Below are 23,691 nucleotides of genomic sequence, written 5' to 3'. Positions count from 1 at the left end.
GGAAGGGAGCCCTGAGTGGCAGGTTTGCCCTCAAGCTGGGGGACCTTGGACAGTTAGCCTGGACTTTGAAGGTCTGCCACCTGGTGGGCTGAGAATCCCAATAACAGGGACCCTCACATCACTTGGGCATTCCATCTTATGTTTAAGGAGATAATGTCCCGACAACAAACTGCAGCTCAGAGAGGTAAAGGGGCTGCTCAAGGCCACACAGCTGGTAAATGGCAAAGCAGATCCCTCCTAGGCTAGCCTGATGCCAACCCCTGGGAGGCAGCAAGGGGAGGGGGAAGGAGGGTGTCCTGGGAGACTGGTTGGGTCTGAGTCCTGCTCTTCGGCCACCTAGCGAAGCTGACCACTCCTGTCCCCTTCCTTCTCTTCCTCCTCCCACCCCATGGGATCTCAGTGACCTTCTCTTCTGTTTTAGGAGAGTTAGTGACAGGCTCAGGATTAGTGGAGCCTTCGATACTCAACCAAGACACGTGATTTTCCTGGAGCACAGCCTGGTCTCTTTAGGGACAATGTTCAGTCCTGCCAAGAGATTTCCACATGCCCCGACTAGCCATGGACACCCCAGCCTGCAAGTGCATCTTGAGCCTGGGGGAAGATGCTGGGATGCAAGGAGCCTGGGCAGCTGCGCTAATCCAGGGTGCATAGGGCCACCGTGGCTCCACTTTATGTACCAAGCTCAATGCTTTACCTGCAGCATCACTTAACCCTCAGGCCAGCCCTGTGGGGCACATTCTTCCATTCTACAGAAGAGGAAACAGGCTCAGAGAGAAACCTAGTGGCTCTGGAAAGGGGGGCTTGGCTTTCCCCGCGTCTCTGCCACTGACTGGCTAGGTGCATGAGGAGTGGACGAGCTGGGGTCTTAGCCTCTGCTTGGGATCTGGAGAATGCAAAGGGTGTGAGGGCTTCAGCAAAGGTTTCCTGGAGACAGGAAGGAAGGAAAGGGCGGCTTTTCAGGAGCTCAGAAACCCAGGGGTTCAGACAGGACCGCAGTGGAGAACAAGGTGCAGTAACTCTTGTTAGCAAGCATGTGCAGAGACCAGCAAGAGCGACAGGGGCTGTGGTGATCAGGCAAGTCTCAGTGAAGGAGGGGATGGGAGCCAGTCACCAAAGTGTGAGAAGAATGTTCTCTATAGAGGGTCCCGGGCAGATGGGGGAAAGAGCAGGAGAGTGAGGGCTCCTCTCCAGGGGCACACGCTCGGTCTTCAGGTGACAGATAAGGTATGGGAAGAAGCCGGGTGCCCAGGGAAAGGGGTGCCTCAGGAGCATACACTGCATAATGCTAGGACCCATGTCAGTGGGAAAAAACGAGGTTTTGCATTTACTAGACTCAGAAAACTGCATGCCTCTGTGTGTGCGTTTCCCTGTGGGAGTGAGAACGTGTGAAGATGTCTGAAGTCGTATGTCAAAGTCCTTCTATGCCTGTGATCTTGTTTTACTTCCCCAACCACCTTGAGAGGTTGGCTAGACAGAAATATCACCTTCAAGGACAGATTCAGAACCCTGGTGGGATGAATTGTCTTGTCCATGGTCCTGGGGCTTGAAAGTTGAAAAGTCAAGCACATTCTATGCTCTTGCCCCTGAACCTTCTGCCAGGAGCCCCATCCTACCTCCCAGGACCCTGTGTGGTACAGGCCATGGTGCCATCTGCCTCCTCCCACCCCCGGGACATTCTTCCCTGGAGGAGAGAGGGCATTTGGACCAGTTCAGGAGTGAGCCCTGCATTTTCTTTCTTTCTTTTTTCTTTCTTTTTCTTCTTCTTTTTTTAGGGCCACACGCACCGCATACGGAAGCTCCCAGGCTAGGGGTCAAATCAGAACTATAGCTGCTGGCCTACGCTACAGCAAACACAGCATCTGAGTCGCGTCTATGAACTACACTGCAGCTCATGGCAATGCAGGATCCTTAACCCGCTGAGCAGGGGCAGGGATGGAACCCACATCCTCATGGATACTAGTCAGATTCGTTTCCACTGTGCCACAATGGTAACTCCTGGGCACTGCATTTTCACAGGAAAACCACCACTGGATCTGATGGGTTTAGGGGCAGGAGTGAGGACTAAAACCAGAAAGATGAAGATCCCAGTGGCTGCAGGGGCCAGAGCCCAAGGCCAGGCTCAAGAGTCCACCTTCTCCCAAACTGCTTTTAATCACCCACCACCACCCTAAAGAGGAACAGCCACAGAGAAGGGATTAGAGAGGAGTGAAGCCCCGTGCCAATCCTCAGGGCAGCCCCTGGGAGGTAGGCTCGGATGAGGGCCGAATGCTTTGACCTTTTTTTTCCGGAATCTCCAGTGGAATGGCACTGGGGAATTAAGGGCTCTGTCCCCTGCCAATGACAGCAGGCACTTGCAAAGCTTTCGCTTTGTGCTAGGCTGCTCCAAACGTTTTGCACATCAATGCTCAATTAATCTTCACAACATCTCAGGAGGAAGGTACACTTATTACGCCCCTTTTACAAACGAGGAGAGGGAGGCACAGAGAGGTTCACTGATTTGCCTAACGTCACTCAGTTTGTAATGTGGCAGAGCTGGTATTTGAACCCAGGAAATCTGCCTCTAGGAGCTATTCTGCCTCTGTTATTAATAGTAATAATAACCAGAGCTACCCTTTAATGGGTACTTCCTACATGCCCAGGGCTTACTTCCTCACAACAGCTCTGTGATTTAGGGGTTGATGTTCTCCAAATTTCTCATTTCATAGATGAGTAAATCCGGGCTTAGAGGGCAGCCTAGGGTGAGGCGACTTCAGATTTTCACAGATGCTCTGTCTAAATCTGAAGCTGCCACCCGGCTCACCTCTTTAACTCGCTCTGTGACAGTGGGAACACACATTTCTTTTCAGAGCTTCAGTGTCCCAGTCGCTTGCCTTCTGCTCCTGCCTCCCTGCTCCAGCAAGTGACAGAGTGGATGGGGCTCTAGCAAGTGACAGAGCAGGGGGAGTGAGAGTATCGGGCAATTCCATGGCCCTTCCCTTATTCCACCGACCCCGGCCCCAGGAGAAGACGCCCTACGGTTTCTTTCTGGATTGGCAAGCTGGGGTGGAAGGGTGGACCGGAGGTGCTGGGTGCGGAAGGTCAACGCTGCGTCACCTAGAGGTCAGCAAGGCTGGGGAGCGAAGGCCCAGCTCTGGTTTGGGGAAGAGCTGAAGGGCCCAGAAGCCACGTGCTCGGGAGCAGACTGTCCTCTGGGCAAAGAGACGCCCCCGGACTTGAGGAGGGGGCAGGGAGGGGGAGCCAGAGGAGGCAGGTTCTGGGCAGAAGGGATGGGGGTGGGGGGAGGTAGAGAGGACGCGGACAAAGGAGGCGGCCGGCAGCCCAGCTGTTTTGAAAAATGCTTCCTGTTTCTTTAAAGGCGCTCGCTGCTCGGGCGGCCCGGGCTGGGGAGGCGGCGGCGGCGGGAGCTGCCTCCTCTCCGGGCGGCGGCGCTGACTGATCTCGCGAACTGGGCTTCTGTGTAAACTGAGGCTAAACAAACACAGATGGAGCGCAGCGGGCGTTCTCCAGAAATGCTGGCAAGGCGGCAGCGACTTCAGATGACACTCTGAGCGCTCCGGGAACGGACAGCCCGGCGGCTTCGCGGAGCCGGCGGCGCAGCTGCCCCGGGCGAGGGGGAGAAAGGGAGGGAGGGAGGAGGGAGGGAGCGTGCAGGGGGAGAGCTGGAGACTCGGAGGCGCTGAGCGCTGCGGCCGCCCGGGCAGAGCCGGCGCGCGGCGTGCAGAGCGAGCGCGGCAGGCGCGCGTCCAGGGCAGCCCCACGCCCCTGCCTCGCGCGCTGCCCGCGCCATGAAGCACATCCCGGTTCTCGAGGACGGGCCGTGGAAGACCGTGTGCGTGAAGGAGCTGAACGGCCTCAAAAAGCTCAAGCGGAAAGGCAAGGAGCCGGCGCGGCGCGCGAACGGCTATAAAACTTTCCGATTGGACTTGGAAGCGCCCGAGCACGGCGCCACCGCCACCAACGGGCTGCGGGACAGGACCCAGCGGCTGCAGCCGGTCCCGACCCCGGTGCCAGTCCGAGTGGCGCCGGCCGTTCCCTCAGGTGGGGGCGCGGACACGGCTGTGGAGCGCGGGGGCGCCCGGGCGCCAGAGGTCTTGGACGCGCGGAAACGCGGCTTCCCTCTGGGCGCAGTGGGGCCGGGACTCCCCACGCCGCCGCCGCCGCCTCCTACGCCCCAGGGCCAGGTACCTGGGGGTCCCGAAGCACAGCCTTTTCGGGAGCCGGGCCTGCGTCCCCGCATCTTGCTGTGCGCACCGCCAGCACGCCCCACACCGTCGGCGCCCCCTGCGCCCCCAGAGTCCTCTGTGCGCCCCGCGCCCCCTACACGCCCTGGGGAAAGTTCTTACTCGTCAATTTCACACGTAATTTACAATAACCACCCGGATTCCTCCGCGTCGCCTAGGAAACGGCCAGGAGAAGCTACCGCCGCCACTTCGGAGATCAAAGCCCTGCAGCAGACCCGGAGGCTCCTGGCGAACGCCAGGGAGCGGACGCGGGTACACACCATCAGCGCAGCCTTTGAGGCGCTCAGGAAGCAGGTACCAGCTCCCAGTCTCACACCCTCATTGAGCCTGGGAATGATTGCTGGAGGATGGATGAGTGAATGAGTGACGGGGGAAATTTAGGAAGGATGAGGCTGTGGGTAAGGGGCAAGTTGCCCCCTCCTGCTCGGCTCCAGGGCCCAGACAGGTGTGGGTCCTCCTGGGGCACTGACCTCTGCCACAGTGTTGGTACAGATCTTAGTTTGCAAAGCGGGGGTTAAGATTCGAGATTTCTGGTCCAGGCACGCCCTGCTTATAGCCACCCCATCCCCCCTGGGGTGACCCTGTCTGCGCGCGCGTCTGACTTCAGCCCTCATAGTTCACTTTTATGGCAGCGAATATTTGTCTCCCGGAGTCCCTAGGGCGCAGTGGGGAGTGGAGAGGGGGAATGTGGGAATCTTTCTCCAGCGAGGAAGGGGGTGGGAGAGACCCTTCACTTTTCAGCGATTTGGCGTGGTCTTGGAGGCCCGGAATGCAGCGGAGGGGCGGTCCTGGTTTTGCCAAAATATAAGGGTTCGGCATTCTGGGGGAGCCTGTCAGCCCCACTTCTGGCCCCACCTCCCAGCAAGGATGCCCCTACACATAGGTTGCTTCTACGCTCGCTCGCTCCTCACCCCTGGTCCCTGGTGTCCGGAAGGACCGGGGCCTCAAGCCTGTCCTCCCTCGGGGGGGGGGGGGGCAGTCTCAGGGCTTGGCTGGAGAGAGCCTTCCCAGGAGATCCCCTGCACTGCTGCCCTTTGCCGCCCGGTGCTGAAGAAAGGCAGGTCTGCTGAGCGGACTGGTGGTTGGGGGAACTTCAGAAGTTAGTTCTAGGGTGGACTAGGGGCTTCTTAGTTCTCTCAGAGTAAAGAGAAATCTAGGAAGAGAGCAGAGAGTTCCCGTTGTGGCTCAGTGGGTTAAGAACCTGACTAGTATCCATGAGGATGCAGGTTCAATCCCTGGCCTCGCTCAGTGGATTGAGGATCCAGTGGCTTTTTCCATGAGCTGTGGTCTAGGTTGTAGATATGGCTCGGATCCTGCGTTGCTGTGGCTGTGGTTAGGCTGGCAGCTGCAGCTCTGATTTGACCCCTAGCCTGGGAACTTTCATATGCTCTGGGTGCTGCCCCCAAAAGTCAAATAAATTTAAAAAAAAATGAGAGCGCGAGAGAGTAGTAAGTGCACCCTACTTCCACCCCACACAGGGCATAGGGAAGGGCTAGGGTGTGACTGGCTTGAATGGTGAGGATCTTTGCCTGCCCTGCAGCTGACTTCCTGTGTGACTTCAGGAAAGTTATTCAACTTCTCTGGGCTTTAGCCAGCAACATAGGAGTTCAGAAAATGTGATCTTCTTTTTGGACCCCATTCTTTCCTCTTCTTCCTAGGGTGGGGTGGGCAAGGTGCCTGCATCCATCCATGGGAAGAGAATCGAACTCTATGACTTTTGAGCCAGAGTGTCTCACTGGGTTTGGGTGAGACAGTTGGTTGTTGCGGTAGAATGGACTGAAGTTGTCAGATAGCTGTCGCAGACAGTTGCGACTCTGGGCAGTGGGCCCAGAGGAGAATTCAGGCTCACCCTCAAGCAGCAGGTTCAGAACGCCTGGGGTGGCAGCCTGCAGGGCTTCTTGCTACTCGCCCCCTCAGGATGGAAGGATGAAATGGCAGAGAGATGCCTGCCCACCTGCTCACCTTTGCAGCGAGGGAAACCCCTCTCAGATTGGGGAGTGCCCAGAGCACCACAGTTGGTGTGCAGCAGGGCAGGGCTGGCGCCTAGGTTCTTTGACTGCCAGTTCAAGGTCCTTTTACTTCTTCGGCTGCCTCTTTCAATTCTGAGAAACTATTCGTGGTCTCTGTGTGCTCAGCGACATCTCATTTGTTCAGTGGCTTCAAATTCTATCAGTAAGAAATTCCATCTTATTTGACCTTATCATCCCTGTTGGTTGAATTAGTGCATTTAGTGGAATGGAAAACTGGAGAAAGAAGGAAGGAGACTTCCAAGATCACCTAGTAGGTTAGGAAAGATGACAGAGGTTTTTGGAACACCTGCCTGCCAAATGCTATTCACAGTATCACCCATATGAGTGTTATGGGCCCACCCTGACCTGCGGTGTTATTAACAGTCAGAAGGGGCTGACTCTGAGATGAGATTGTCAGTCTTGGGTTCCTTTCACTTCTGGCCTTCTTGGGGGGGCAGTTCTGCATAAAAGGCACAGATTCAGGGAGAGAGTGTGCACACACACCCAGGTACACACAGCTATGCTTACACACACGGACAGTACATTACACGTGCCTAAGAGCACATACACATGTACGGACAGAAGCACCTGCTCCTGTTTGTTCCCTGCCCCTCCCACCCAAACCATCTGTCCTTTCCCCAGGAAGGCTACTGGTGGGCACCTGTCTGTTGTCTGGGAAGGAAAGAAATAGAGCCAGGGCACTTCTGATCCCAGAGCCCGGGGGCCGAGGCCACTCTCACCATATTCCCATCCCACAGCCCCTGTCCCATGGGGAAGGTCTTGTGTCTCAGAGGCCCTCCGACCTCCTCTGGAACTCAGTCTCTCACGTCTAGAAGATGCAGGCGTGTACACACACACACACACACACACACACACAAAATTCTTCCCTATCAGACTGTGACTCTGGATCTAGGCTCAGGCTCGACTGTCTGAAATGGGCCCTGAGAAAAGAGGGAAAAAAAGGAGCATGGTTCATCCCAAAATGAGACCTTGGTTATTGCCACAGTGAGGTCACTTCTGGGACTGTAGGTCTGGTCTAGGGCTTCGTTGCCCCAAGCAGCTTAATGCTACGGTGAAAAGAGCACTGGGCAGGGAGTCCTGAGGCTGGAGGTTGCGTTGTGCCTCTGCTGTATGTTTTCTGTGTGACCATGGACAAGTCACTCTCCCTCTCTGAGCTTCAGTTGCTAAAGCTGGAAAATGGTGATAACGCTGCTCATACACAGCTTCTTTGCAGAGACCGAATGAAGAAAGGAATGGGGCCTAGGAGGAATGAATGTTTCTTGTGCATCTACACTAGCCTCAGTGATGGGTAAAGGCCTTGATAGATATAGAAATAAGAATTCTGTAATCATTTTATCTTTTTTCCTTTTGGCCACACCCAAGGCACGTGGAAGTTCTTGGGCCAAGGGTTGAACCTGAGCCGCAGCAGTGACAATGCCAAATCCTTAACTGCTAGGTCACCAGGGAACTCCTACAATCATTTTAATAACAATCAGAGAACCCACCATTTATCAGATGCTTCCTCTGTACTGGGTCCTGTGCTAAGTGTGTTAAGCGTAATTGTTCATTTAATGAAATAGGTATTAATCCCACCCCTGTTCCCATCTCATAGATGGTGAGACTGAGGTCCAGAGAGCTTCTGTAAGTTGGTGGAGATCTCGCAGTCTTTTGCCACCTCAGTGGCCTCCCTGGTGGGCCATTCACCAGGTCCCAGGGTGCTCGTGCCTCCCAGGTGCGGAGCAGTCACAGCCCACGTGGCTGTGCGCCACTGTCATCGCAGAGCCTGGATTCAAATCGGTGTCAGTGAGTCGCTCCCGGGCGCAGGCTCCTAACAGCCCCGCCCCTATTCAGCCAGCTGGATGCCCTGGAGTTGTCCGCCTCTGGGAAGGTGACAGCCTCCTGTGCTGTCTAACCCATCATGCTCTCAACGTGGAAGGAAATGGGGGTGGGGCTGCTTGGCCTTGGGAGTGCAGGTGGGGGAGGGAGAGGCCCTGTGGGCTAGGGTGCATGGCAGTGGGGCCAGGGGGTGGTGTGTGGGGCAGATGGTCAGGCCATGGCACATGCCACCGGCCCAGCTGCAAGGGGCCTGCCTCGCCGCCTCATGTGAAGGCCATGTGTGCACAGCTGGGCCCGGCCCAGGTGCAGGGCTGCTCTGGGCCAGGTGGGAGGGGGTCCAAGGGAAAGCCTGGCTTTGCTGGGGGGTGAGGGGCGAGGCCAGAGCCTTCTGGCTCCCAGGCTGTATGGACTTGGGACATCCGGTGTGTGTGCAGATTTCCTTTCACCCTTTGGAGCGTGACTCCCCTCAGCGTTGATGGAGGAATGGCAGCCTAGCAGGGCAGAGGCCGGGGGTGGCAGGGAGGATCCCTCAGGATCCGCTGAGGTGCCTTTTCCTAAAGAAGGTGCCAAGCCAGTGGGTCCTCCTCTGCTGCTCCCCTGCAGTGGCCCCTGAAATTCTGAACTCAGGGTGGCCCAGGAGGATGGCACCCCCTAGCCCAGCAGCTTGGCCAATCTCAGACCCTATAGGATGCCAGGGGGCCGTGGCTCTGCTGCAGCCTGGGTACCCCTCCTCAGGGAAGGGGGGGAACAGTCCTGCTTTCATCCAGATGAGGGGTGACAGAGGTCTCTCTCCTGCCCCCTTACATCCACAGTCACCAGGGCAGCCGCTTGTTCATTGCCCGGGATGAGGTGCCTTCCCTGGCCCTGTTGTCGCCTCTCTGTAGTGTTGCCTTCTCCTGTTGCTGGTGAGGACGCTTATAGAGAGGTGGAATGAGTGACCAGGATTTGTCCTGTCTGACCCTGCAACTCGGCTCTTAACTACTCAGACCCAGGTTCTCAGGGTCCAGCCTCGTTGCTGCGCAGCCGTTGGGATTCTGTTGAAACGGAACTTGGCAGGGACCTTGACCAGCTCTGGTAGAGCAGAGCAGCTTTGCCCCCAAGGAGTCAGCACGCACTGGCACAAGATGATTGGAGAATAATTTCAGGAGGAATCGCGGGTTGGGCTGTGTGCCGAGGATGCAGTGATGGTGGAGCTCGGTGGGTCCAGGAGTCTCGGTGGGCTGGCAGAGGGCATCTTGGGCTGGGTCTGAAGTGTGGATAGGGGTTGGCACAGAGGCAAGATGGCATAGGGCTTTCAGGCCACCCCTGCATTGGCTGGTCCGGTCTTGGCTTGGCTTCCCTACATCTGTCCACAGTGACTCCATGCTGAGGTAGCAGGTATCCTGACACCCCTTTTATTGGTGAGGAAACTGAGGTCCCCTGAGGTTGTGGCCCTGCCTAAGGTCATGAGCATGGCCCAGAGTGGAGCTTGGTCCTCAGCATCTCAGGCCAGTACCCTTCTTGCTTTTTCCTGCTTGCTGGAGCTGGAGAGGGTCTGGCGGGGTAGGTGGGATGGAATCTTTTAGGGGTGTATGGGACCTTGGGAAAATCTCCATACCTGCTCCTCTGAGGCTTAACCGTTCATGTGGGGTGAACACGAGGCAGGTCCTTTTGCTTTCCTGGAAACTGGGCTGCCTGTCAGGAGTTGGAGCCAAGTGGTCCTGCTGCTTTCTTTGGCCTCTGACCTTTGACCAGGCTGAGCTGATGATTGCTGTGGGGTCTTCTGCAGGCAGTGGGGTGGCTGGGCCCTGGGCCTCGCTGTGGATGCCCAGAGAGGTAATGCACAAAGGCTGGCGCCCCATGGGGTCTAGAATTCCCCACCCCTAGTTCAGAAGGGTGGGTTGCCCACCTCCCCACCATCGGCTATAGACACTCATCCACTTCCTCAAGCACTTGCTTTGGTTGATTGGAAAGAGCCCAGCTAAGGTGTGAATTCAAAACCCAGCTCATCACTCATCGGCTGCAAGACATAGGAAGGGAGTTCCCACTGTGGCACAGTGGGTTAAGTATCTGGTATTGCCGAAGCTGTGGCATAGGTCACAGCTACAGCTCAGATTCGGCCCCTAGCCTGGAAATTTCCATGTGTCGTATGGGAGGCCAAACAAAAAAGAGGAGGGGGGGGAAGGCAGGAATACCCCTTCTGGGCATCAAATGGTTCTCTGTAAAGTGGCAGTTATCATTTTCGCCTCCTGGGGCTTTTAGTTTTTTGTCTTTTTAGGGCCGCACCCTCGGCATATGGAGGCTCCCAGGCTAAGGGTCTAATCAGAGCTGTAGCCACCAGCCTATACCAGAGCCACAGCAATGCCAGATCCGAGCCGTGTCTGGGACCTACACCACAGGTCACAGCAACGCCGGATCTTTAACCCACTGAGCGAGGCCAGGGATCAAACCTGCAACCTCATGGTTCCTAGTTGGATTTGTTTCGCTGCGCCATGGTGGGAACTCCCTGGGACTGTTTACGGATGAATTATTCTTACAATGCCCAGCCCTCTGCCTGGCCTTCATAGATCATAGGAAACAGCAAGGGGTGACCTGGTTCCAAAAGTCATGGAAGGTACAAGGTGTCACCCCCACTCTCTAGGTGAGAAAACGGAGACTCAGAGAGTTGAAGGTACTTGTCCAAAGTCATTCCACTGGGACATGCTTGGGATTCAGACAAGCTCTTTCTGCCTGACCTTGGCCTCCCAGAATCAGACCCTCATTGGGCCAGGGCACTTCCGAGGGGGCCAGACTGCTGTATCCTGGGGTGTTGCAGAGCAGAGAATCTAGAATTAGAGAATCTCCCTTTCTTGGGGAGCAGGAAGAGGAGGAGTTTGTTGCCAAAAAGTGTCCCTGGTGTGCCATACACGGCCACCTCTAGTGGTGGGAGCTGGGAGAGCACAGTGGCCATGTGCCTTCCTCTGGTGATAGACGAGCTTCTGGCTCCAACCAGACCTTAACTGTGTGATCTGGGGCCCAATATGTCACCTCTCTGCTTCCTTGTGTGCAGATGGAGTAACACTCTTTATTTTAGGGGAGATTTCAATGGGTTAAAACTACCTGAAAATAGTGACCACACTGCCAGGTAGACAGCCAGAGCTTAGTAGATGGTTTTCTTATTAGACTGAACTTTGACAGAAGCAGTGGGACCAAGTGACAAATCTGGGACTGAATTGGTTCAGCGCCTGGCACGGGGGCCCCTGTCTTGGCCTTGACCTCATCTGTTGCTCTGTAGTCCTGCAATGACCCTGGATCCCCATGTGCAGATCCCTGCCCTGCTCCCTGCCCAGCTGCTCCGGCTCAGAGAGCTGGGTCACTCCCAGCACGGCCTCTGGGTGACAGTGCAGCAGGGCCTGTGTCACAGAGCTGTGCCCAGTAGGCACTCCCTCCCCAGGCGCGGAGGAGGCAGAGGTGCTGGGCTGACCCCAGAGAACCTGTCCCCTGCCCCAGGCCTCCAGGGCACCTTGCTGTGCACAGACCTTTGTTATTTGTTTAGGCTGATAAAGCAATTCTCTGGGCTCCAGTTGGGAACCGGCAAAGTACATTGTTCATCAGGCTTTTCTTGGTTGGAGCTGTGACCAGGGCTGGGAGCTTCAGGGGAAATGCACTGTATTTGGCAGTCCCTCTGTCACCTCCCTGCCCTTTTCTGTGTTTCCTGGCCTGGTGAGGGGCGACTCCTTGACTGCTGAAGAATTTTGAAAGGTGACAGCCAACCTTGCTTGGGGCCTGGGCTGTGGTCCCAGGACCCTCACCCGAGTCAGGGGGTGGCGGGGAGCAGACGCTATGTCCTGGCTCCAGATCTCCTGCTTCTCATCCTCTCTGGAGCCCATCTTTGGAGCTTCTCGGTGACACCCACCTTAATGATGTCACTGACTTGTATCAGGTCTCAGTCCGTGCAACGCAGTAGCCGTCTCCTTTAGTCCTCACCACACTTGCGGTCAGTCCTGTTAGCTAGATGACAGGGACACCAAGGCTCAGAAAGGCTGTATCTCTTGCCCAGGGCTGTAGCCCTAGGAAGAGCGGGAGCCAGGAGTTAGCCCAGGCGGCCGGAAGGTATGCAAGCTTCCCCTCTAGGCCCCATTAACTAAATCTTCGTCTTCAGGGAGAAAATGGTTTTTGAACTGAGTTCGAGACATTCTGGAATCACCTGATAAATGCGGAAGGAGGTCATTTATTTGTTCATTCATTCCCTCATTCAACAAGCCCTTCTGAGGCCTGTTGTGGGCAGGACCTGCCCGAGGCTCTGCTTACAGAGGCCTTTCCCTGGCAGCTCACTAGCCATGGTATCAAGAGTTAAGGACAGAGGGGGGCTAGGAGAGCACCATCCAGGGCAGGCCCTCCCAGGGTTGGGTGGGGAGCTCAGGGAAAGCTCCTGGACAAAGTGAGCTTTGAGGTGAGATTCAAGTGTTGATGATTTTAAGGTCCTCGTCTGCCCGCCCTGCCCCCCCATCAACCTTTTTTCCTTTTTAGGGCTGCACCTGGGTCATATAGAGATTCCCAGGCTAGGGGTTGAATCAGAGCTGCAGCTACTGGCCTACACCACAGCCACTGCAGTGCAGGATCTGAGCCACATCTGCGACCTACCCCGCAGCTTGTGGCAACGCTGGATCCTTGACCCACTCGCTGATCGAGGCCAGGGATCGAACTCGCATCCTTGCAGATACTAGTTGGGTTCATTCCTGCTGAGCTACAACAGGAACTCCCTGCAGCAGGCCTCTTGCTGATGCTTTCTTGCCCCCGGCACTGCTGACATTTGGGACCAGGTCCTTCTTGATTGTGGGGGCATCAGTCGCTCCTGCCCAGTGTAGGATGTTTAGCAGCATCCCTGGCCCCCATCCAAGGCCAGTGGCACCTCCCTCACCTCTCCCTCCCCCCATAGTGATGATCAAGAATATATGCAGACTTTGCCACCTGCCCCTGATGGACCACATTGTGCCCAGTTGAGAACTACTGGTCTAGAACCATGCCTGGCATACTTTTTGCTTGGCATACTTGTTGAGTGATGTCGCCACGGGGCCCCACTCTCTGTGGTATGAGGGTTAATCAGCACAGGGTCTCAAGTGGTGGGGATGGATGCTGCATACAGACCCCAGAGGGTGGTTAAGAGGAGAGTGCTCCATTTATTTTTTATTTTATTTTATCTTATTTTTTTCCTTTTTAGGGCCGCTCCTGCGGCATATGGAAGTTCCCAGGCTAGGGGTCTAATCGGAGCCATAGCTGCCAGCCTACACCACAGCCACAGCAACGCCAGATCCAAGCCACATCTGCAACCTACACCACAGCTCACAGCAACTGCAGAGCTTTAACCCACTGAGTGAGGCCAGAGATCGAACTTGCAGCCTCATGGTTCCTAGTCAGACTCATTTCCACTGTGCCACCATGGGAACTCCGTATTTGGGCCATTTAGGTGAACGATGCGTCAGAGCAGCGCTGGGCTCTGTGGGTTAGTACCTGTCAGGTGGTCTTGGTGGTGGCATCTCCGCATTCTGACACAGAACCCTGCTGCCAGCTCCATAGCTTTTTTGGCTCATGCACAGGAACACTGGTGTCAACTCCATCTCTTCACCCCAAACAGATCCCTGTGCCCTGCGTGTCTAATTGGTGATGAGTGTTAAGTGTGTCGAGCCTGGTTGGGTCTGTACTTATTAGGCACCTGTTGCATGCCCAGCAGCACTCCAGATCCAGAGGGCAGAAAGGAAAAGAGAAAAGTAAAAGAAAGCCCACCACGTGGCTTTGGGTCAGCCACAGTTGTGGGTCCCCCAGCTGAGCGCTGGCACTTTCCTTCTGGTCGCTTCCTGCTGTCTCGGGTGCCTAAGGCTGGTATGATGTTACAACATCACTCTCGAGTGTAAGTCCTCTGTTGGCCAAACCGGGTTATTATTCTTTGTCGGATCCCAGATGCTTGGCAAGACAAGGATCACTGAATGAGTGAGTAGACTCTCAGAGCTACAGAACATCTTTCTCTCCCAGGGACCCCTGCTCAGGCAGGGTGGGGGAGATGGTGCTCGATCCTGGGGGAGCTGACCATGCTTTGTGCTCACTGCCACCCGGGCAAGAGCTGAGCCTCGTGAGCCTCCATTTCCTTCCCTACAACGTGCACATGTGCAGGCCTTCCAGGAGCTGTGAGTGGAACCAGCAGGTGCTTAGAAGAGGGAATAACAGCCCGGCTGGGGATTAGACCGGCCACCTTTCCCCCCCACCCCGGCTGTCCCCTCTCTGGCCACACACCTGTCTGCCCAGGGCCATTCTCCGCAGAGAGCCCCGCAGCCCCTCCTGACGCCTTCTCGCCCCCCCAGGTGCCGTGTTACTCATATGGGCAGAAGCTGTCCAAGCTGGCCATCCTGAGGATCGCCTGTAACTACATCCTGTCCCTGGCGCGGCTGGCCGACCTCGACTACAGCGCCGACCACAGCAACCTCAGCTTCTCCGAGTGCGTGCAGCGCTGCACCCGCACCCTGCAGGCCGAGGGCCGTGCCAAGAAGCGCAAGGTACGTTCCGGCCATGCAGGCGGCAGCCTCCAGGGAGGACAAGGATGGGGCGGTGGGGTGCACCCCGGTGTCCAAAGGGACTGGAGAGACCAGCCTCTTGGAGGTTTGCTGCGGTTCGCCCCAGCATTGGGGCTCCTCCCATCCCTGGGATTATGTGTGATTCTGTTCTTGGTAATGGGGCTGCTGGGGACCGGGGACAGTCGCCCCAGAACCATCCCCCCCAGGCTTCCGTTCACATTTGCTCATCCCTGAAATGAAAGGGATGGTTTATCTCTGAAGCTTTTCCTGGCCTCACGTGCCCTGGCGCTCAACTCCCCACGTGGCCCCTGATTGATGTCATATCAGGGCGAGATCCCCTGAGCAGGTGACAGCCCTTGGAGAGCCCTTTGGTATGTTTTGGGGATGTGACTTGGCCAGTGGGTTACCTGGGGGGGCCTCTCATTCAGGCAAATGATCTTCATATATCCGTTCTGGAGAGATTTGCTGAGCTCCTATCTTGTGCCCAGCGTGCTGGGTGGGGGTGTAAAGACGATAAACATGTGGTCCAGACCCTGCCCTCCGCACGCCCCCCCCCCCAGCTCCCAGGATGGTCAGAGACCCTTCTGCCCTGGAGAAGGGCAAGACAGTGTAGTGTGGAGCCTCAGAGACCCGTGCTGGGCGTTGGACCGCCGGGCAGAGGAGAGACAGGTTACCTCTTCTAACCCAGGGAGTTTGAAAGTTCATCTTAGTCTACGGGGTATTTGAGCTGGGACCAGCAGGACAGCCAAGAGGTCACCAGACACATCTGTACAAAGCCAGATGTGTTTGGAGAAGTATGGGCAAGAGGAAAGGTGTAGGGCACCACTGCGCTTCCCAGATGGCCTGTGTGTCCAGCATTTCCAGTTGGAGGTCATTACCAGGAAGTGTGGAGCAAGGCTTATGGCAACCCTCTGGATCTCTGTGCCCATGAGGCTGGGGGAGAGAGACAGAGGGTGGGACCCAGTCTGTGCCCATGAGGAGGGTGGGAGTAGTTAGAGATGCCTGACTCCCCTGGGCATCCAGGGATGGGGAGGGGGCTGGGGAGCCAGGCGACTCTGGCATCCTCTGTCCGTTCCTTTTGTCCCTCCTTCCTGGCCGGCCCCTTTCCCCTCCCCGACATTCCTCCCCCAGCCCCCCTTTCGAGGGGGCCCTTCTCTGGGTTCTCCAGGTTTCCCGGAGGCCCCTTCAAGAGGCCTCAAGTGGGGGAGGCCTTCTGTGGACTGTCCTGCCCACAGCAGGGAGGGCCCTGGCGCATCCCCACCACCAGCCACTGCCACTGCTACGGTGATGGCACGTTGTGATCCTGGGAGATGTTTCACATGGCCCAATAAGAGGAAATCTTCATCAAGTGGGTGAGAGAAGAAGCGCCCTGGCTGCTCGCAGGGCGGCTTTCCTCTAGAAAGTGACACGGGTAAATGAAGGGCCTGATTGATGGCTCCATGCAGTGCTCTGTGACAAAGGAGGGTTGTCAACTCTCGGTGAACTTCCCTTGGCATCCGGCGGTCGGAGGTGTGGACGGGCAGGGTGGGCAGGCCTCAAGTCCCCCACCTCTGCCCCTCGTCCCCCTCTCCCCAAGTCCCCCCCACCCTCTCCACCACAGGCAGGAATGCTGGCCCCGCTCCTTCCCCAGTCTTTGATTGGAGCAGAGTGTCCTGGGCTCAGAGCAGGCTAGACGCTTGGGAGGTGAGAGAAGAGGGTGGGGTGATGATGACCAGCAGAGACGAGCGCTCAGCTTCCCCTGAAAGCACTTTAAATCTAGGACCTCTTAGAGACCATCTGGTCCAGCCTCTCCATTGTCCAGGTTGGAAAACTGAGGCATTGTGTGTAAGAGGGTCGTACGGCCCCGAGTTCAAGGCCTGGTTCACCACCTACCAGCTGTGTCTTTGGGGACCCATGAATTTTTATTTTTTTGTGTCTTTTTAGGGCCGCACCTGCGGCATATGGACATTCCCAGGCTAGGGGTTCAAATTAGAGCTGTAGCCACCACAAGTCTACGCCACAGCCACGGCAACACCAGATCCGAGCCACGTTTGTGACCTACACCACAGCTCATGGCAACGCTGGATCCTTAACCCACTGGGCGAGGCCAGGGATCAAACCCACATCCTCATGGATACTACTTGGATTCGTAACCCCTGAGCCTCAACGGAAACTCCCTGGGATTCATTTCCTGACCTCTTCTTGCCTCAGTTTCTGGGCAGTGACGGGAATGCAGAAACATCAGTGATGTCCAAGGCCCTTCCCAGTCTTGACTCTCCAGGCAGAGGTCTGGCCTCATCTCGGGAGGGCAAGGGCCCCCTGGCATCCTGCCGAGCAGCCTGTCCTGAGGCCACCGTCTCCCCAGCATTGTGCCTAGACAACTGCCACTGCCACGAGGACTTAGAGGGAGGGGCAGGACAGGGTCCTGGAGCGGCTAGGATGTCTGATGCCTTCTTCAGGCCCTGCAACTGCCCTGGTAGCTTGGCGGATCACAGGATCACCTGACTCCTGCTGTGTGTGCCTTCCTGCATCTCGTCACCATGCAGATGGCTGAGTTTCAAGGTGTCCTGGGGGATGGTCTTCCGTAACCTGTATAGTAGGCCTGAGTGGCTAGGGTAGGCTACCATGGTTAACCAGAACCAAGGGAGCTGGTGTCCCTGCAGATGCACTCCTTCATTCATTCGCTCATTCATTCATTCATGCAATGTTTATTGAGCACCTGCAGCGAGTTCCACACTGGAGAATCCCATCCTGAGCACGTGGGCACCCTGATGGGTGTTTGCGGTAGGGTGGGCTTGGCCCTCTGTAGCCCCTCAGACAAAGCCTGCGGATGCGGGTTTCAGATCAAGCTCTGTTACCCCTCCCCTGCAGCCACCCAGGACAGCCTGGGGATGGGAGTGAGCCAGGCTTACATTCTAATAAGTCATAAAGAACGCAAAGAATGGAAGAAACTAGCAAACGTGCCGACATCAGTGACCAGCTGGAAGGAAGTCCTTCATAAATGATCATCGCCAGGGCCATTGATAGCACTCTGAGCTGCCCACCCCAGGGTGGCTCCCTCTCAGTTCACAGGCCCCCAGAGGCTGGGCCACCTCCTTCCCCAGGACGCCTCCTTGAGAGATCTTGCTCAGTGTCCTCTGGCCAGCTGCCTGGTCCCTCCAGACCTGTGTTAAGAATGGGATTTAAAGTGACCCTGGAGTTTCCGCCATGGCGCAGCAGAAACGGATCTGACTAGGAACCATGAGATTGTGGGTTCGATCCCTGGCCTTGCTCAGTGGGTTAAGGATCCAGCGTTGCCATGAGCTGTGGTGTAGGTTGGAGACGCGGCTCAGATCCCGCGTTGCTGTGGCTGTGGCAGAGGCCAGCAGCTAAAAAAAAAAAGTGACCTTGACTTACCCTCTGGGATCCAGGCACATCCTTTTGTTCATCTCAGCCCATCCTGGCCGGGGGTGGGGACCCACATCCCTTGAGGGGTGAGTCCTCCTTCTCTGGGCCTCACGGGACATGACTTTGGGGGTTCAGGGCCCCCCCTGGAAGCCCTGGTGGTGCCGAGAGGCCAGTCAGAGTCCACCCAGCAGAGAGACAGGTGGGAGGAGTGGAAGGGCTCTGGAGAGCTCGGCTCAACTCCCCGCTGCAGCCAGAGATAATGCACATTAAGCACCTGGCTCTGGGCCATGTTTCCGCAGCTCCTGTTTTTAAAGCAGCAACTCCTGGGAGCTTCTGAGGAGGAGGAGGAGGAGGAGGAGGAAGGGCAGCAGAACTGTTCCACACCTGGGCCGGTGGGCATCGCCAGATCTGTGGCACCGCCTCCCAGTGATTTTAAGCCATTGAATAACACTGATAATAATAATAACAGCAGCAGCAGCAGGAGTTAGTAACATTGATGGCATAATTTAAGCCCTGGTGATAAATGATCAGTAAGTTCCTGCCCTAAGTTGACCACAGGCCCCGGCTGAAGGTGGGGAGAGAGAAGCGAATCATGGTTCGTCGAGCTAAGGGCTGTATCAGAGGCCTGGGCAGCGGTTGGTGACCCTGGGGGTTGTGACTGTAGCCATACTGCCAGCTGGGGAAGGTTGGCTCTGCAAGGCCAGAGGCTGCCCCTCACCTGTGAGTGGTCCGGAGCTGGAGGAGGCCCAGAGGCTGGGGTAGCTGCAGCAGATCCGTGTCTTCCCTCCTTTCCTGCAGCTTTCTGGGCAGGGGAGGTTTTTCGTGGTGATGGCAGGTCCAGGGATAGCCAGACTCCTCTTTGGAAGAGCGTCTTGGGGAGTTCTCACCATAGCTTAGCAGGTTAAGATCCCAACTCGTATCCATGAGGATGTGAGTTCGATCCCTGGCCTCGCTCAGTGGGTTAAGGATCTGGTGTTGCCGTGAGCTGTGGTGTAGGTCGCAGATGAGGCTCAGATCCTGTGTTGCTGTGCCTGTGGTGTAAGCGGGCAGCTGCAGCTCCAATTCGATCCCTAGCCTGGGAACTTCCATGTGCCACAGCTGTGGCCCTAGAAAGCAAAAAAAGCAAACAAAACAAAACAAAACAAAAACAAAAAAAAAAAAAAGGAAGAAAGAAAAAGGAAACATCGTCTTGGTGCAGACTTCTGTAGCTTTGGTGCTGGGGGCAAGCTGAGGTGGTACAATTGGTTTGGGGTTGCACGGGTCAGTGGGAGCTGAGAGTGTTCTGTCTGGGTGGCTGAGCCTAAGCTTCAGACAGGACCCTCAGACAGGCCTGTTCCTGAGCCTCAGAGTGTGTGAGGTGGAGTCTCCAATGTTCCTGCTCTGGCTGGAGCCAGCAGCCCCACCCCCACCCCATGTGCAGGGCCTCCGAAGTCCCCAGGGTGCCCACCGAGGGGCACTGTCCCCACCTGCCACGTACGTAGTCATCCCCACTGAGGCTTCGGTCTCCACTTCTGTAAGGTGAGTTGACTCCGGAAGTGATTTCCAAGACCCTATCTGATTAGACTTTTCAAGCTGAGGTCACCTCAGCCCTTTTTTTGTCTAAATGACTTAATGTGTTATCATCCCTGCCCCTCTGCTATCACAGGCATATCACATGGATTTGAAAGTCACAGAAACTATTTGGACCCCAGTGCGATGCACCTAGAGAATGCTGATAATACCTGGCTTTCTGAGAACATGGGTCATGTGCCAGGCATGGTGCTCGTTGCTTAGTACTTCTAATGGCATGGTGGTTGATGCTTAGTACTTCTGACATAGCACCCTGTTCATTGACTCTTCCTGCCATCCTTCAGAGGGAGTCATTACACAAACAATAAAATCAGGGCTCAGGGGCCTGAGGAACTGGCCAGTAAGAGAGGTGCTTGGGTCTCCTGCCACTTCCCTGTCCGACCATCCACATGGAAGTGGGGTGGTGAGAGGAGGCCCTGTTTCCACATCTTTCGGACCATGTTACTGAATTAAAGATCATTTGCTTTCAAGGCCCAAGGAGTTTGTCTATGCTGGGAAAGAAGGGGGGTGGGTGGGAAACCACCATCAGATTCCCTTCTCGTCATAGAAATGGATGCAATTTATTTTTTCTGGCATTCCAATTACATAGACGTTTGTCGCCAGCTGTTTGTTCTAACACGGAGTGTTCTCTCAGCTGCCGTGTCTCCTCTCCCGTTTGACACTGTTAGTCCGCAAGTCTGGCAGAGGCTGAACTGGAGGGGTCGTGGGCCAGGGAGCCTCCTAGGTTAACTGGGAGCTGGCTTTCCCGGAACGTGGAACTCGGCACTCTGAAGTTCCCTGGTGGTCCCCAGGTGGGGTAGAGGCTGGGAGGCCACTTTCCCCTCTCCTTTCACGCTCTTATCACTTCCTCCTCTCCCTTCTGGACAGGCACACACAAAGCCCACCCTTCTCTCCACCATGCTGGGTATGAAGGAAAACTTGGGGTCTGGGTCAGTGAGAAAGAAGCAGCCTCTCATGCTTGGAAGGTCACAGAGATGTGAAAAGTCCCCTCTGGTGCTTTAACCCACCGCCCCTCAGAGAACCCCCCAGAACATCTCTTTGACCCAAGGTACCCCCCCCCAAACTCCTGTATCCACTCAGTGGCCCTTCGTCCAGGATGCTGTAGGCAGGGGTTAAGTTGAGAGAACCTTACGGTTCTTTTCAGTTCTCTGAGGTGCTGTCATTTAAGGCACATAAAAGCACAACAGGGAGACTTGGCAAGATCATGAAGTAGGCGAAGGGTACAGGTTTTGGCTCCGGAGACCTGGGTTTGAGTCCTGGTACTGACACTTCCTAGCTGTGTGACCTTGGGTGTGTTATCTAACTTCTCTGATCCTCTAGCTCTCTCGTGTAAAGTGAGAGCTTACCTACCTTTCTTGCCACTGCGCTGGGAGGATGAAACAAGATCCCATTCAAGGAAGGGCTGGCATTTTCTCAGTGAGAAAGGAAATCTCATGAATTTATAGCTGCAAGGTAACAACTTCATATGGAACCCCAGGAAGGAATGTCTCAGCAAAGGGCAGTGTCCAGAATGAATGAATGGTCCACCAGCCAAAAGGCAGATAAGGGCAAATAATTCTGAATGGGGACTCTTATTTCTCCAGCAATCAGGGCAAACCCCTGGTCCTACATCCAGCCAGCCCAGAAAATCCCTGGGCTTTCAAAGTTCACGGACTCATATCAAAGAACATGCGAAAGTGCACTAATAATGCTAACAGACAGACTGTCACCAACAGCCGCACCAACTGAGACTGAATGCCCACTTCGTGCCACCCGGACGTTATCCCTACTCCTTGTGCAAAGCCCACAAGCTAGTACCACTTCTCCCATTGCATGTAGGGGAAACTGAGGCCAAGAGCAGAGCATAGCTTGGCCTGAGGCCACACAGCTGGGACGTGGTGGAGCTGGGCTCTGAAGCTCACACACACCGCCGGGCAGGGTGGCCTGCACTCAGGGGACCCCCAGCAAACTCGGGTGCCGGGCCTTGTTCAGAGCAACAGCTCTTATGTAAGCAGCTGGGCAGCAGCGCGTGGAGGCTCCATTTAGCTGCAGGGAGCCAATAGCCCTGGGGGTGGCATGGGGCGGGGGCTGGCCTGGGGTGGGGGGTGTCAGCAGCCCGGACTGCCCCCCCCCCCGTGCTGCCGCCAGCAAGGCCTGACACCGGGTTAAGTCGCCTGGCGGCCTCTGGCTGCAGCTGGGAGTGCGCCTGGTTCCCATTCGGGCGCTGTGGTTTTGATTAGCTGTTCTGCGAGGCGGGCCTGGTGGCGAGGCCCTGGGAGCTCCGCTGGAACAGAGGGTCCCCCGCCCGGCCGCCGTGGCCCCCCCCTCCTGGCAGCCCCAGACTCCAGATGTTCCGAGCGCTCGCTGGGAAGGCCTGCTGGCGCCACGGAGGGCAGAGGGCAGGGAAAGCACGCGAGCTGGAAGCCCAAGCACTCAGTCACCGCAGGCCTTGGCAGCCCGCCCAGCCCTCTGCTGGCACATTCCCCAGCTCTCCCCTGGCCATCTGTTCCCAAAAAACCCTTTCAGAGCCTCATCATCACTCAGGATACAACAGCGCGAGCAGCTGGTTTGGAGGCAGCAGGGAAAACCGTGCAAAAGGTCCTTTGTGAGAGAGGAAACTCGCTTATGAATAACAGGGCTGGACGCCGTTAAAGTTGGCGGCTGGGATCCCTGTTTCTCAGGCGCCGCTGTTTTCTCTTGACTCTTTATCTCTGCTTTTTATTTTGTTTCCTCTTGTTTTTCTTTTAATGTTGTTTCTTCCTCTTCTTGCACCAGTTGTGGCTTTTCTTCCTCCTCGAAGGTGCCTGAAGGCCACCTAATTAGTTCTGGATGCTGCCGAACTGTTTTTTTCCTTCTCAAAGCTGTTAAAATTGGGGATGGTTAAAGGGGACTGTTTTCTTTTTTTTTTCTTTTTCTTATTTTGTTTTTAGGGCCACACCCATGGCATATGAAGCTTCCCAGGCTAAGGGTCAAATTGGAGCTGTAGCTGCCGGCCTACACCACAGCCACAGCAACGCCAGATCCGAGCCGCGTCTGCAACCCATACCACCACTCATGGCAATGCCAGATTCTTAACCCACTGAGCGAGGCCAGGGATCAAACCCGCATCCTCATGGGTACTGGTTGGGTTCATTCCTGCTGAGCCACAGCGGGAACTCCCGAAAGTGACCGTTTTCATAAAACCTTAGCTGGAGGAGACAGGGCAGAAAGAAGGGGTGGGGGTGGGGTGGGGCACGCTGTGGGCAGGGCCGCAGAAGGTCATAAACCCAAGGAAGAAGCAGGGAGGGGGCAGAGACAGGGCAGAGACCCCCATCAGTTCATCAGAAAGCAGCACCAAGACACTTTGGGAGGATGCTGGCATTAATGAAACTGGCCCCCCCTCGGCTGACTGCATTATGTATGACACGAAGTCTTTTTTAAGAACTGCTGCCACAGCCGCCAGAAACTTCTGGGAGATGTCCGCCTGGAATCTGGGCACCTCCTGGGAGCAGTCACCAGGTGGCCTGTCCGGGGCCCGTAGGGTGCAGGGCCTGGCTGCCTTCCTCACTCCCCGGACCTCTGAGGAGGAGCTGAGAGCCAGGCCCAGGGCTGCAGGTGGAGGTGGGGAGAGGGACATCCTTCAGTGTCAGAGTGCGGTGACTGGGGGTCAGCAGGTCAGGGACAGGGGACTGGAGACTTCCCCTTTCCATTCTCAATTCTTGCACCCCCTTTTCACTGCCTGCCCTCCCACTCAAGGAGCTCCATCACCCCTCACCCCAAAAAAGCCTGTGGTCCACACTGCTGGGGGTTTCCGGTTCTTTACAAGCTGAGGATGGGGCTTTGGAGGGCGTTTCATCTGCACTTTGCTCAGGCCCCCTGCTACACTCTTGGTGCTTCTGCTCCCAGTTTCAGTTTATGGCAACTCAGGGCCATTAATCTCATCTGGAGGGCTGGGTTCAGACCTAGATCCCTCTTTGATGCTAAGCCTTGTGGGCAGGTGTCTGGTCTGGCCTCTGAGGCTGGTCTCAGCTCTGCCCTGGGGGGCTGCATGGCTGGGTGGCCTTGTTTAAGTGTCCTATCTGGGAGATGCCAGCCTGCCACCTCCCCCCTCCCTGCCCCAATCTACCCAGGGATCAGTGGCACAAAGGATGGGGAATTGTCTGTGAACTCTGCCCCTCCTCCTGTGTC

At 56.1% G+C, this 23,691-nt stretch overlaps 1 protein-coding gene across 5 annotated transcripts in view; it reads left to right on the top strand.

Moving 5' to 3' along the window:
* Nucleotides 1-3,685: 3,685 nt before the first annotated feature.
* Nucleotides 3,686-23,691, top strand: part of ATOH8 (atonal bHLH transcription factor 8) — a 36,295-nt gene continuing 16,289 nt past the window's right edge. The window contains exons 1-3 of one of the 5 annotated variants that reach the window (XR_014841549.1): nt 3,686-4,535; nt 14,401-16,586; nt 18,962-19,154. Coding sequence is in view for 1 of the 5 variants with exons in the window: in XM_013995991.3 (XP_013851445.2) it covers nt 3,786-4,535; nt 14,401-14,592 (942 nt within the window). In the remaining 4 variants the exon portion in view is untranslated. Of the gene's footprint in view, nt 4,536-14,400; nt 16,600-17,892; nt 19,155-23,691 lie in introns of those variants that run through there. The other 4 variants (XR_014841548.1, XR_014841550.1, XR_014841547.1 and 1 more) reach the window with 4 other exon arrangements.

This window comes from Sus scrofa, chromosome 3 (genome assembly GCF_054392235.1).
Source record: "Sus scrofa isolate SSC_HxYL_T2T_F1_AM1 chromosome 3, Sscrofa_HxYL_maternal_Yorkshire_Landrace_v2.0, whole genome shotgun sequence".
Lineage (NCBI taxonomy): Eukaryota > Metazoa > Chordata > Mammalia > Artiodactyla > Suidae > Sus > Sus scrofa.
This window is presented reverse-complemented; position numbering and strand designations above follow the sequence as displayed.